We start from the raw sequence: 15,728 nt of genomic DNA, 5'->3' as shown, positions 1-15,728 counted from the left end.
GCTTGCTTAAGAGTATCACGAAGGGTATTTATAAGGGACCGAAGCATCACAACCACTTGCCGGTCTTGTTCGGGCAATTTATCGGGAGTCGGCATTGTGGACTATACCGCGGTGCGACTGTATCCTTTGATGCGACTGTGGTGCCGGCTGTGGCATCAGTTGTGGCTCCAGCTGTGGCCTCGGCTGTGGCTTCAACTGTGGCGTCGGCTGTGGCGTCGGCTGTGGCTTTGTCTGTGGCTTCAGCTGTGGCTTCTGCTGGGGTATTCGCTGTGGCTTCGGTTGTGGCTTCTGCTGTGACGGCGGCTGTAGCTTTGGTAGCGCGGGCGAGGCTTCAGTATTGGTGTTCTCCGGCACGACCTTATGAGAGTTAGACTCGACTCCGCCAGGCCAAGGGGTAGAGGAGGAGGAGTTGTCGGATGTGCCGCACTCTTCATAGACGAATCTTCGTTCTTTGAAGTCCGATGGCGTTGGGAGCGTCGCTTTCTAATGGCCGCAACAGCTTCCCGACGAGACGAACGGTCTGTTGCCATCTGCTTCAAAACCGTCCTTTCTTTCCTCGAAGGCTTTATGGACGACATTTTATTAACGAATGAAAGTCAGCATGCTGTAAGCGTCACGCTTACGTACCACGTGCCGTTGACGCCTTCTTTGTGACACCGCGCCTATGGCAGAGATAACAGGCTGTTTTTAGCTAAATTTCACACCCTTATCTTTTTCTCGACACCCCCGAGTGGGTTAATGTATAAGAAGCCGCGGATACACTTTCCACTAGAAATGCCGATGTGAAACGCCCACCGAGACGGCTAACGCCGACGATCGCTCATGTCACCGCGAATGTACTTGGGAAATCCTTGTTAAATAATGTTAACTCGACAGTTTATTGCGATTAGCATTGTTTGGGAACTGCACGCACTCGTGGTATAAGTGTGATTTATATCAGTGACTAACTACTTTTAGGCCAACTTGGCCCCCTAGGTATGTGCTGGAATAGACAACATCGATCATTGGTGAAGTGCTATGTGAATGTGACACCAAGTATGTTAGCATTGTCGGCTAATCCTCTAGATTGGTCACGTTCTGCTGGGTAAGTGGCCGTATAGACAGGTACAACAAAGAGAAAGGGAGGAAGTCGGCTATAAATGCAGGCCGAATGTGAAGAAAGAAGTGAAGTGAGCAAAATGGTACCAGAGTGTGCATTAATCGAGTATCGTTGATCATCAGGGAAATGAAAAAGGATATCGGTAAGAGAAAGTTGAAGTAGACGGCAACGCAGAAGCGAGAAATTTGGCTATACGGTGTATCGTGCTTCATAGCTTCAATTCTAATCGCAACAATGTCGACATCCGACGCAAGATAGGTTCTGTCAGAATTTTCCGACGTCTTATTTTGCTCTAAATAATAATTTCCAGCTGTGGACAACCTAGAAGAAAGACTCGTGAGCTTAGAGTGCGCTAAACACTTTGCCATAAGCGCTTTTTTTAAGAACTTGTTTCGTAATCATTTGCCAGGAGGGTGTCACGACGCGGAAGGTGATCAAGTGGGAACATGACACTTTCGCTCTCGCTCTGGCTTGTTTGGTCGTCTGCAGCCTTGCTACGGCGCATCAGGCTAGGACTATAGCAGCATTCAGATGATCGAGTGAACAGCGGCGAGTGCAAAAAATGACGGCAGAACTCCTCTCACTATGACGATCGACGGTAATGCGAATAGGTATCGAGAACTGCAGCGACACATCATATTCTTGAAATCACGTTTATTTAACACGTGGAGTGGTAATTCTGAGACTTTCGTTGCTTCTGCTTTATGTCACATACTCCAATATCGTCTCACTTTGCTATGACACTAGCTTGCCAATGTCACCGATGAGCACGGAGGCATAACGACGATTGTATGGCGTCGACGCAGTGACGATGGAAAGATGAAGGCATGATGTCGATGGAACGACAAAGACGTATAACATATGCAGCATTCACAAGTATGAGTTCTTGCGCTAACAGCTCTTCCTAAATGCAGGAGCCAGCCAAGCATGATGACGGACATGCTATTGGCGAAGTTATCAGGCCAATGGTAAATCGTTTCAGGTAATTAGCCAGTTAGGGGCTTCACATAAGGGGTGGGTTGTCATGCTGCTGTGCTATTGAAATACAAGTTTGCATGTCCTCGCGAGAAATTCGACGGCCAACGCATGGATGCAACTTAGTGGGGAAGAGCAGTTACGAAAAAAAACTGTCAATTTCGCCTTTGTTTAGCAGAGAAGCTCTTATAGCAAATTGGGTAGCCAATTCCGATGCCCACAAGTATGTATTGTTCTGAGGTACAGGATCTTCGTTTGAAGAAGGAAATGTTGACAACTTCGATGTCAGCGCTTTCCTAACAATTTTTGGGAAAATATCTAGGTTGTGAGGCAAAGGCAAATACGCGTGCACACTGTGTAGCCCGCCCTTCTTTTAAGTGATCACAGCAAGTTAGGAATTGCTATCTCGTGCATGTATATATATATATATATATATATATATATATATATATATATATATATGTGTGTGTGTGTGTGTGTGTGTGTTCCTAACAAAATCACAATACTTGAGGGGCATAAGCTACACCCAATAAGTGTGAAACTATTGATTTGCGGAAAGCATAATTGCGCCAAGCAGAAGCATGAATAGAAAGATGATAATTATCAACCATTTTGTTCTGCGAAAAAAAACGTTTTCTTTTCCGGGACACCATATATAGACATCATATTACTGACAATCAATATTCTCGGCAAAATGATACACTACTTCGTAGCCGTAAATTTTGAGGGCTCGGGAGAAAATAGAAAAAAATATATAATCAGATATAATTTGTTTGTGCTGTTTAGCTGGCCTCTTTATCACGAAGAATGCTGCAACATTCAAATACCCAGTGTAGATGGACCGAGTTGCAAAAATTCTTTTTCGTACATTGGTGAGTGCAGTTTAGCTTCGTCCTTTTGTGCTAAAGGTAAGCCTTTAATGCGCTACCTAAATATGCACTAGTCACACAGCCCATGAAGCTGCAAAGTGTCTTTAAATACGTATGAAACGGCATGAACCCTCGTCCACATCACAGGTGGGACACAGAGGCGTACTCGAAAAATGAATTTTAAATCAATAGTGTCTCATGCAAGCGACATTCAAGAAAATGCGATGAAGGTGTGCTAGATGATGCTGTTGAGAACACGTGGCATATGAGGGTTGCAGTCCAAAAATTATGTTTTTCTCATTGCCGCTCTGCGTCCCACCACAGCCTACGCCGCGAGCGCTAGCAACGGCTGACAAAAGCGCCACAGCGTCACTTCTGGAAAATGTTATCAGGGTGAGCTTAGAGGAGTGACTGTGTGCAGTTCTGGTCGCACAGTCACATCTGATATTGCTGGCTGTACTGAGGGTTGGACCACCACTGTAGCCCAACACTGTGACCTGACCTTCAGGCCATTGTGCGTAAGACGTTATGTGAAGAGTTAGCTAGTCTTGCAAGCATGGCTACCTTAAGCATTGCAGAGCCACCTGTGCATCACTTAACATCACCCATTCGCGAGCCGACTGCTGCACAATATAAGTCAAGGCTGCCCGCAGTGCGGCCAGCCCAGTAGTTGTCGTAAGTCGCTCTATGGCTGGGCTGTTTTGAGACCATGCTCTTCGCTAACGGAATCCAGACACCTATTGCTGATGGTGTGCGCTTGATCAATTCGTCAGTGCAAATATGACAGCGAGCGGCCTACACGTGCTCGAGTTCAAAATATGCTAGAGCTGACCTAGCCATGTCAGCTTTTGTGTTGATGCTAGGGATTGTGGTAAAAGTGCGCCATGGAGAAAACTACGAAGACGAAACATAATAGAAAGAACATCGCTCATAGTCTACAAGAAGCCAGCGTCGCACTTCTGAAGCACAAATTCAACCAAGTGTATTTTCACGTTCCATGAACACGTACCGCACTTGAGCGTGAAGGAGTCACTGTGTGTAAAAAACTGGTAGCGACAGACACCTGGTCTTCATCAGGGTGGCCACAGTCAATCAATTCCCGAGTAGGCTACGGATTTTTCTACGCCCTTTTGCTCGCATTCCTTCCAAAATAATGACATCCGCTTCAGAGAGGCCTTGAAGAGCAAGAAGAAAATATCGAAGCAGGCCTTCACACCGTATATTGCCAAGGGAAAGAATCAACCGGAGATCCGCTTCAACTGTTAGAAAGTGTCCAGAAGATTTCGGCAACGTAAGCGAGCTTCTCCTTTAAAGTATGTGCATTCGGATACTAAGCCAAGCGTTTGTCCAAAGTCACTGCCAATTACCTTTGCGTTTGAAGGTAAAGTATCTCTTGATGCACTTGGTGGCTATCTGCACTCTTGCGTGCAGTATTCGTCTGTTGCGCCTAGATCATAACATACAAATCTAGCGTCATCTGCTGCGCAGGATATCTCCACTGACACCAAAGTGCATTTTTTAAATGAATACGGCCGCTTTTCACGAGTGTTCAACCTACTGCGTCTTAATTGTGAACGACCCCAGGATATGATATGCGAATTCGTGTCTCCCTCATGTGTCGACATGCAAACTAACCTGTAGTCATATTGTGAGGTATTTAGTCGTATCTATGACTATTAATGTCCGTCCATCCCAGAGCCACCAAAAGAGTCTCATGAGTCCCATCGTGAAATGCTCTATTTGTCAATAAACATATATACAACGCATAACTCTGTTTTGCCTAGCCCACCTTGCCAAGGCAATGACGTCAGTGCTACTTCGGCCTTCCTAGAATCAGGACATCTGCTGAGGGTAGCTATCTCTGCTCATCAAGTATTTGTCTAAGTGACTGAACCGCATCTTTCCTATGAGTTTGCATAGCTACCTAAAAGAGCAATAGGGCAATAGGTAAGTCCGTGGGACACTCACCTGGTGTCCGACAAGGCTTATGCAGGAGCGCTACCAATTAGGTTCCAGATGACATGCCTACCAGGAGGTGGCCAACACATACAGCACCTGGATCATTGCGTTCTCTCCGAGGTGTGACAACGAGGAGTAGCTGATTATATCTAGACCCGGAGCTGACGCGTCGCTAAGCTACGAACAACGCCGCCCGTTGTTCGTAGGGATTGTCCATTGAGGGCTTGTTCAGTGACGCAATAACGCTTCCTCAAGCGTTGGTAGAGCAACTAAAGTTGCTCCACCAGCGGAAGATCTCCAGAAAGGACATTCCCCCCACTTTTCTTTCTTTTTTCAAGCGATCACATCACTCTAAAAAGTGGGGGTTGAAAAAAATCACAGCATATCCACGGGGTGAATGATGATGAGTGGGCGAAGCTCCGGAGGTAATCATCGGATCTCCCACTTAAGGGGACGCTAGCACAAACGCGTTAGAAACGTGCAGTACTCTCTAGTATGGGGGAGCGGCCACAGCGTCTTACGCAGCCATTTACACATGCCGGAACGTGCTCCGCGTTTGCCGACGCCATCACATGACTGCTGAGAGAGTATACCCCCCGTATTCATAAGCGCTCCTCGACTTGAACTTGACTTGCCACCGCCTTCAACGCGTTGCGAGCGAGCGAACGGGAGAGTGGGGCGCAGGGAGGAGAGAGAGCGAACGGCGAGAAAAGGAGCGGCGAAGCACTGCACCTACCCTCTCCTACACTCTCTCCACACACGCGGGAGCTCCGCCGAGCTCCCGCGATGCGAGCCCCCTCACACGCTAGAGCGCGCTCTTCCTCTCCACTCACTCTCCGCTACTCCGGAGGCGGTTACCTACGACGGGACGCTCGGGCCACGCCATAAGGAGCTTCGCCCCTAAAAAAGCAATGTGGGCGACCTTTCTTCGGATGTTTGGTTGGCGAGTGCGTGATTGTGTGTGAGGGTGTTCTCTTACGCCCTGAAGCAAGTTACCAAGGTTAATCACCAACTATCCTAGTTACAAGTGTTTCTAGAATATTGAAAGACGCTGTGATGTAGAGGGCACTAGACTGGAAGTCAGTACAGACAAAAGGTGATCAGTCTGTAGAATAGCTTTCCGGTAGAGCAGTGGAGGCGCCTCAAGTCTTTTCTCGTGTTCTTATTGTTAAATAGTAGGGATACGCAAGTAAAAAATAAGAATTGAATAAAGCACAAGCATTTCAGAAGAACGTCATTAGAAATAAAAATTTCATACGATATTTCGTCTTATTCTTCACCAAAGTAATTCAGAAAATTGGCCTAGACTCAACTCGCTAAAAAAAAAGCTTATGTAGACTATTTCACACATGAGTGCCGCTCGCAACAGGATGTCCCGTCTGCTACTGAGCAGTTTGTAATTGAGCAACAACTTAAAAATGAAATCGGACACGCCCTGATAATCGAATTAATGAAACAAACATACAGCACAATAGCGCCTGCACATAGGGTTCTATTCAAACATTGAGCGAGCTAACTTTAATTCTGCAGTGTCAGGCAATGCCTGATGTGATGAGTTTGGTCAAATAAACAAATCATCGTGGCTGAATTGATAGATCAAAATGGGGAGGCCTAGAGGAGATGAATGCTTATTGAGTTTCGAGAAATTTTAGAGAAATTATCTGATCGATATCATCACCTCATAAATAGGTGCCTTAGGCAGGCAATCCACGCTCTCTTCAAGCATAATCATTCGGAAGTGTCACTGCTTGCATAGATATATCGGCCTGTAAGCGCTATTTATGGTTCTGATTCCTTTTATTCAAATAGAAACTAATGTTCGAGGATTTCGAATTGCATGTTCTAGAAATGAATACGTATCGAACATCAGCGGCCATTCACTTTGTATGGCATATCACAAACACGTAAAAAGCGGAATGTTATAGGCAATATTGCGTAGACATGAGGATAATAAAATCATTGTTTGGACACGTGCGGGAGTTTGCAGAACATGTAAACCGAAATATCCAGTGAATCTCCTAAGCATGAACGCCCACAATCCCAGCGAAAAAGCCTAAGCAGGCAACGCAACTTTCTCGACTACTAAAGATATATAAACGCAGGCCATAAAATGGTTCTTGAAACTCGGACGCACTAATGGCCAGGGCCCCTTCGGTTCGCCTTTGCCTGCATTGCTTCAGGCAGAATACTCGCTCCATCTAGGATGCGAGAAAATGCCGCGTGTTTTTGCCCGCACATGTGCAGCAGCTCTCGCATTCCGCCACTGCGGCCGCAAGAAAACTACCAACGAGGATGTTGGTGCAGTCCTTTTCTGGCGTTATTAATTTCCAGGTGTAGTCACCGCAAACAGTGAGCTGCTGCTTCGCTTAGAATATCTCACTACGAACACGTGCTATGAACACAATACAAAACATCCACACAACACCGAGGCTCCGAACAAACATCTCACAGAATGAAAGTTGGATAACCCTAGCATTCACCAAAAGCATGTTTAATAGGGTCGCTACTGCGACGGAGGGGTGAGAAACAACAGGCTAATTTGAACCGCTCCTGAGGAATCTTGCTGAAAAATTTCTCTACAACCAAACCACTTTTGATGTTGTGCGTGCTATGCGCTCTAAGAACTTTGTTATTTCTTCCAACAATATAAGCGTAGATATCTGTGGGTGGATAGCTCCCAATCTCCTCTAGAGTTTACATTTGACTTTCATATAGAGTTTCTTTGAATTTTGTTTATAGATAACGAAGAATTGATGATGTGGTAATCCTGATTATTTCAATGAAGTTTGAAGAATTATGAAAATAGTATTGCTGGAAATGCTTCTCTTTAACACGTACCGTTGTATCAGACATCAACCGCTTCCCCCGCGAAGCAGCTCCGCCATAGACGGCGCAATATTATGCGCAATAAGTATTGTGCTGTTTCGTGGGGTATCAGTTCCATTGAACATTCGCAGATACACGTGAGTGATTTGTTTTCACGAAGAATAAATTTTATTGGTTGATGCTTCAGTCTGAGTCTCATACTGGTGCAAGTGGCGCTGCTCGGTGGTAACGAATAAAAAGAGCCTACATGCAACGCTGTAACGAAGCGCACAATCGCACCTTTATTTCTCTTTTTTAACAGCGAAGCTGTTTAAGCCAGCCGTTATTCCAGCCATTTAAGCCAGGCGCATTCGTACGCTCGTGCTCTGCGAGGTGAAGAGGTTTTGCGCTCTATGAGAATGAGAGAGAGAGAGAGACGCATTCACGGAGCGGGTCTCCTGGAACGCGGTGTCGGCATTGGAGCACGATGTCGGCGTTGCAAGCTACGCTATGCAACGCGTAGTGACGGCCGTAAGTCCGAGACGCGCGAAGAGAAATTATCATCATCATGAGTAATCAGACTGAAAAGTTCGCGCGCACTGCCGGAAAATGCTGGGCTATGATCGACCAGCTTCGCTGTTTCAAGCGTTTTTTATATTCAGATTTTCTATTCTTGCCACTTGTATATCGATTATATAATTTCACCTCGGCGCTGGCTCATAGATAAGCCGTAGAGCTTGGCACCATAGAATCGTTTTAGCGCTTAATAGGTTTGGCATAATATTGTCACAAGCATTCTATGCATTTCGCTGCGCCATCGGCGGAGTGGCTCAAAGCACAAGACAACAGCTCATAAAAAAAAAGCGGTTTGTCTAAAAGGCAGACTTTTTACTCGCAGTCTGCCTCTCTGAAGATCCAATCAATGCTGGCCACATGACAAAAACTTCGCCTATGTTCCTTGGTACAATACTGTCAATATATTTTGGGATTTATGTGACGAAGACCAGCTGACAACGAAACGGCTAGTTAAGTGTGTCCCGCAGAGTTAAATGAACTTTGTTATGCGAGTTCTGTTAACTTATCGTTGTAAAAATTTTGCTCGCGTTTTATTCTATGCGGATGAAATAAATGTCGTTTGTGTAAATTTCGTTTTGTACGGCGGAAGCTGAAAAAATAACCTTGCACTCGGCCGCGCAACGCTTGAAACAGCAAAGTTGGGCGATTTTCCGGAAGCGCGCGCGAATTTTTTATCTTATTACTCATGATGATGGTAATTTCTTTTCGCGCGTCTCAGACTTACGGCCGTTACTGCGCGTTGGATAGTGCAGCTTGCAAGACCGACACCGCGTTCCAATGCCGACACCGCGCTCCAGGAGACCCGCTCCGTGAATGCGTCTCTCTCTCTCTCTCATAGCGCGCAAAACCTCTTCACCTCGCCGAGCACGAGCGTATGAACGCGTCGGCTGTGGACGAAGACGACGATGCTCGAACGCAATCATATGGTTCGCATAAATCCATGTTGGTACGAGCCATGTTTTGAGGCAACAACAACAACAACAAATCCATGTTATACAAGCGTGGCTGTATAGCCTAGTGGTTACGATGCTCGCCTTGGGACCGGGGGTACGCGGGTTGTTATCCCGCCTCGGCAAGAAAGTTTATTTTCTTTTCTTTCATGGTAGTATCTTGCTACGCACCACTAATTAGGGCTGGCCTAAACATTTTCGGTGTTAAAAAAATAACGAACGAGGAAATGACGCTTGCTCGCGCTTTCATTTTCAGTAGGACCTTCTGCTCCTGCTTCACTCAACTTGTTACCCATCCTTGTACAGTTTGTGGGACAAGAGCACCTACCACGCTTCTTTGTGAGAGCCACTTGAAGATTTCTGGCATTAGCACAGTGTACAGCACTCAGGAAGATAAGCCTACAATACATAAGCTTACAAGACCGTATATAATACCACTCCAACTTTCTGCTTTGCTGAAGCTCCGATCACCCGCGCCAAAGTGATCAAGCTAACTATGCTCAACCAGCTATGAACTCCAGTTTAACCATCAGAAAACACGAAACGAATTCTCTGCATACTTATTAGTTAATTAGGATGACATGCTAAATGAACCATCTCAACTACGAACTGTTCCTCCTCAAAGGAACAATCCATCAAGTACGCAAAAAAATAACTTCCGCTGAGTGATCGTCCACTGTATGGGTTTCGATTTGGCAGAGTGCATGCGAGAGTTCTTTCCGCAAGAGGGAACAAGGGACATTTATCAAGAATGGAATATTTAGAAACAGTTGGTAGCAGGCATTCAAACTGGCGACTCGTGACACTTGAGCCAAACACAAGCATTGCCAAAGAATTGTGGGGACACCATGCCAGAATAAATGACGATAAATTACCTCTTTCAAACCTTCACTGCCATTTGTTATGAATTAATACCCCCTGAATTTTTTTAAAATTAGCGACGCCTTAGCTATAGTCGTCTGTTTTTTTTTTTTCGTCCGTGTATTCCAATGCGGCATTTTGTAACGACTGCGACAGCAGTTTGTGACCTAAGGAGGCCTAGAAACACTTTTTATCAAAGTCGAAAAAATAATTTAAAGTTAAAATACAGTACTTTAGAAGTACTTGTAAAAGTGTACTTATTGGCAATCAAATACCCCGTTCACGGAAGTGCCGCTCCTTCAATGACTTGCATTGCGAAGGCTACGGCAGAGCGGGGTGTGCCCACAACGGTCCGCCTCCGCTGCGCCTACCGTGGCCCGTAGTTGAAACGTGATTCAGCACGTTCACGTACCCGCCACTGTTTCTGATTTTGGCGCATACGACGCGCCAAACTGGGCTGTCCTCAGTGCGCTAAGCCAGCGGACTCGTCGTGGCACCCTGCGGCAGCCCTGGTATTTACGCTACGTAGCAGACCACAGCTACATGCAATTGCAGTGCGTTTGCTACGTGGTGTGCTACGTGGTGCGGACCGTGTTCGTCCTGCACCAGCTTGACTGACGGATAGTAGCCACATTCAACTTGCGCATTTTGAACCGCTATCAATAGCTCAATACGAAGCGAAGTCTGCCAAGGCGTCTAACCACGCAGAAGCGGCCAGAAATAAGCGCGCGCTAGCAAGTGTGCCTGTGGTCTGACCTTTAGTTTCGCCTGTTTGGAAGCTAGTTCAGTGTTCACAACTAGTCGAAATTAGAGAGACCCGGCATCTACGAAACCGATTAGCAGGGTGGCCAAAGTTTATTTCCTACGCGGTCGGCCGCGGCCGAGCGTGAGCACAAGATAGTCGAGTTCTTCACGAAGTACGTAATTATTATCTAAATTTGAAAGCAGACTTTCGCATACTTCGGCGCGTTTATGAAACCGCGTCAATAGATATGCACAGTTCAGCCGTTTCGAAGGGCATCCCAATTAATCTCATCAACATCGGCAGAGCTTCTTGAGGAGCGCGCGCCATTGCGCACGGTGGTAGGGAGCGCACGCGCCAACGAGGCACCCTAAGTGCAGGGTCTGTGAAGCGAGTTCACACGCGCGCCGTCGTCCTTGAGCGCGCGTGCACGCTAAAGCGGCGCGCCGGCTTTGACGCAGCCCTAGCACGGCGTGGTAGCTCTGAGCGTGATAGGGTTTCGTAACGGCAAGCTGCCGCCTCGACGAAAGACAGCTGTCGACGCTTAAGAGAGAAAACGAAAGTGCACCCAGGCTGCAAGCGCTCGACGGGCCAATGACAGTGCCGACGCGTGTGAGGCTCGTCTCGCCAAAACACGCACCAGCCGCGCCAAAAAGACGACCGAAGCTCGAGAGATCAGTCTCACACGAATGCGTCATTCGTATCGTGCCTGTCAAGAGCATACGTCGAGAAGCGTTTTGGACGCCCTGGAGCGGAAAATTAGCCCACCCCAGACGCGTGGCTACCCAGGCGTCTAACAAATGCGAGTAGGATCTCCTACGTTGCAGGCCGGCCAAAGAGACCCGATTGGTGTTTACGTAATTGCGTGTGAAATAAGACAGAACAGGGGAAGTAAATAATAAACAAGATAAAGAGACAGAACAGACACATATAATCAACAATGAATAATCAATTCACTTGAGAAACCATGTACATCCAACTTGCCTTGTTTAATGTCCACACTTCCTTGACCCTTTTTTAAATCTTTTCGCCCTTTGTCAAAATATTAAAAAGTATGTTACGTCTCTTTGTAGACACACCACCTTCAATAAAATGGTTAGGTGTTGACTGCCTGACAAGTCGCCATAAGGAAAACTGAAGTAACCCACACTCAGTCTATGATACTGTTCTAATATTTTGGTCAAGTTCATCTTTATGAAAACCTGTTTTGATAGTTTGAGTGACAGCGCTGAAGTAAATTGGTGTAGGTACATGGCTTATTAATACATTACATTTTGTTCTTATCGCTTACAGGCGTCGTGTACGACCAGGCCTGGTCGTCGGAGGAGGCTAAGCTACTATCACAGGCACTGGATAGGGCGAATATAAACGCAAGCGACACCGGAGACGACCTGCCCCAACATGGAGAAAGTGGCAGCTCAGGCAGCGAACGCGAGGCCAAGGGCCCCACACCTGAGCCTGGCAGCCGTGAGACTAGATACAGAGGACATCTTCCGATCTTCAAAGAAAGGTACGGAGAATTTCAATATACTTACGCTCGGGTACAGCATCCGCCTCGTATGCGAGAGGTACCCAGCTCAAATCCCGGTGCCGCCGGGAACCCACCGCTTTTTCTAATGGGTCGAGATGTCCCCTGGCCTGGTGCTCGGCTGTCGTTGGGGTTCACATCTCGAAAAAGGGCCGAATAAAGATTTAAATACTTGTCTCTGGGCGCCTCTTGTCCAACCACAGACGGCCTTGTTGACGAGAATCCGCCGCGGCTGTGGGAGGCAAATGCTTCCGCCGGGTACCTACCGGTAAAATAGGTACGAGCGCGCTCCCGGCCTGGTGCTCAGCCATTATGGAAAGGGGTGTTTGACCTCAACCCGAAGGTGTCCCCACATTATAGGTGCTTGGGGAGCCACATGGGAAATGGCCGCCATGGGAGCGGCCCAGACTTAATTTTTTTTTTCTGTGCTCACGAGGGTTTCGACGGGAATTCAGGGCGCAGGCTCCTTTCCCAAGCGTATCACCCCTGAAGGAAGCCGAACGCAAGGCCGGGGTACGCTTGTACCCATTTGAACCAGTGGGTGCCCAGTGGCGCTGGGAATCGAACCCACAACCTCCCGCAGCCGAGGCGGGCGCTCTACTACTAGGCCACGGTTCATGCAACGTCCGAAGTGCGAAGAAAAAGATGTGGTGGCTCGCACGGGCTTATATTTAGCGGTGTCACAATATGTGACGAAGCACAAAGAGCGAAACGTCCGATTTGCCTAGGATGCCTCGATGGCCTCTTCGCCCGTCTCTCCAGAGTGGTGGTCGAGGAGGCTATGGAGACAACCTAGATTTGTCTCTAGAAGAGCTCCACCAAAGTAGACATAACTGAGTTTTGATGGCGGTTCGATTGATTGAGTGATGAATGCATGGGTGAGTTAGTTCATGAGCTAAGTGGTGAATCCAAACATCGTCATTTTTCCTTGAAAAGAACAAAGTTTGGGCGACCGCAAAGAGTTCTCCACAGTAATTTCACGAGAAGTTCTTCTCTTTTTTTATCGTACAGAAACGGGCGACATGCCTTGCGGTAGCCACACCACTTGGCATGGATGCCGAAAGAAAATCTACACAGGAGCGCCAGCGCCTGTCTTTCCTGGCATCATGTGTGTGAAGTTGACGTGTCGACGCAATGCATCTCTACTAACAGGAGCAACTGTCAGCTCTCATAAAAAGGACTACCTAGGCTTCTTTGTGCCAAATAGAGCTCAAAAATAATGAGACCAATGGAAAGTGCGCCCCTGACACTTTCCTGCACTTCACATCAGCCAATATGAGGTTGCGATGTGCTCGAAACTTATATATATATATATATATATATATATATATATTGTGTGGTTTGACATGCCAGAACCAGGTTCTGGTTATGAGGCAGGCCGTAGGACTGCCGTATAATTCTGAACAGCTTGCGCCCTTTACTGTGCGCCTAGCTTTGCGCCCGAACTATCGCGTGCGCTCGTTAGCGCGCACGAGCGTTTTTCCATTTCGCCCCCACAAAAATGCGGGCCCCACGGCCGTGATTAAGCCCGCGACCTCGAGCTCAGCCGCGCTATGCCATAACCATTGGGCAACCACGGTAGGTCCTTGCGAAATTATCCTATATATAACGATGCGAGTACATCACTCAAAAGCACGCAGCCATGAAGCTTCTCCTGCTATCTACATCAGCGCACTCAAGGCAAGTGAAGAGGGGGATCGCGAAAGCCAGTTTCAACAATGCGCTGCAAAGGTCTTGCAAACACGAGGTTGAAAACAGCTTTGAAGTCCAGGTACAGCAGCTGGCTCGGGCGGCCTTTCGTGGATATCGGTTGGTACATCTGGAAGAGGGCCTATTACTTGAACTGCACCGCGAAAAAAAAAGGCTTCGCAAAAGCAAGATTGTCAGATCAAAAGTAGCTGTCATTCCGTGTGTGCACTGGGTGTCCTATAGTATACAGGCTGAAAAAGGTAGCGGGCAAGACATGAGTGTCGGTTGTTTTGTCAGCGCCAAGCAAGCTGAGCGCCTCATATAGGATGGTTGACCAAGATATCCTTCTGTCGAACAGGAGCATTCGAGAGGAAGCCTCTGGTGCCCTTCATGAGCTGCATCATCGGGTGTGTCTATGGGATCACTCTGCGCTGTGGGGTAGACCGGGTGATGCTTCAATGATCGCCTCCATGAGCACAGCAGGGAGTGCAGCAAAATTAAATGAAGTCAATATCATTAGTAGGCACGCAGATGAGCGCATACGCGGGATAATTGAAGCGTTCACTACTGTCAAGTGCAGCCCTTCGTGCGTGTCCTGGGCGTCCCTGCAATTAATTATTAGACAAGAAAATCATGTGGCCTCACGATTATACACCTCCGCTGCACACCCTTTCGCCTACTTCTTGGTTTCTTATGGCTATATCTTTCACCTCGCGTCATAGAGCTTACCGGATATCAGTGTCAGATCGCGTGGTCTCCTATTCTTTGTCCCGTTCTCGCACTCTCTGCAATAGTTTGCTATCGTACCAAGATGCCAGCCTAACCACCATTTTGTAACGCGAGCCAATCTTGGGGGAAGCGTAATCATGCCGTAAAAGGGTCGATCCTCAAAACGCTATCCCGATACAGTCGCTTACGTGTAGCAGGTGGACCTAGCTTCTTTACCTCTTCCGCCCTCTGGCGTCGGTGTTTCGCCAAGTGGACATGGAGGAAAAGCGTCCCACACAAGTGTTACATTCGGGCATTATCAGTGCATGGAGACCTATTCGCAATCCTATAGTATACCTTCACCCTGGAACCCACAGTGTCTCGGTACTGAAAGTGAGACGGACGCTGCCAATAAGCATCGCGTAGACGGATCCCCGCAGCCCATGGGATATACAGATTTTATAGTGCACTGAGCTCTACGCTCATGGCGCCATGGTTTCAGATGTACAGACGAAGAAAGCACGGGCGGAAAGTGTCTTTGAGCTGGGTTTAGCGCAAAATAGAGAAGCGTTCGGCCTCGTAAACGTTTGAATTAGCCGAAAGACCTTATTAGCTAGCTGCAGGACAAGATATCATGCGTTTTTTTTTTCACTGGGAGCTGCTTATTTCAGCATTTAATTGACCCAGTACCATGTGAAGCAGATGTCAAAAAATGGTTTTACATTTTATTTTATTTGCTTCTACTTGACACCCCAAAGGCGAAGGCTACCGACATGGTGGAATCGATGCTGATTTAGAACTTTTGTTGCAATTCGAGCATTCATTCTTGTAAGCACATAAGTATTTTTTTTACCAAGCTTCCACTGCCTCTCAACCTGCACTGTATGCTGTCTGGCGATTAGGGTAAGGAACCGCACCCGGTGTCTCTTTTAGAGCAAAGCGATATCAGCGCCTAAAATCCCGAGCT

General features: G+C 47.3%; 1 protein-coding gene across 1 annotated transcript in view; it reads left to right on the top strand.

Moving 5' to 3' along the window:
* Window positions 1–13,160, top strand: part of LOC119462343 (uncharacterized) — a 57,192-nt gene extending 44,032 nt beyond the window's left edge. Inside the window, exons 2-3 of the mRNA XM_037723686.2 lie at window positions 12,130–12,346; window positions 13,127–13,160. Coding sequence (XP_037579614.1) covers window positions 12,130–12,346; window positions 13,127–13,160 — 251 coding nt within the window. The remainder of the gene's footprint in view (window positions 1–12,129; window positions 12,347–13,126) is intronic.
* The last annotated feature ends 2,568 nt before the right edge of the window (window positions 13,161–15,728 follow it).

This window comes from Dermacentor silvarum, chromosome 8 (assembly GCF_013339745.2).
Source record: "Dermacentor silvarum isolate Dsil-2018 chromosome 8, BIME_Dsil_1.4, whole genome shotgun sequence".
In the NCBI taxonomy this organism is placed as follows: Eukaryota; Metazoa; Arthropoda; class Arachnida; order Ixodida; family Ixodidae; genus Dermacentor; species Dermacentor silvarum.
This window is presented reverse-complemented; position numbering and strand designations above follow the sequence as displayed.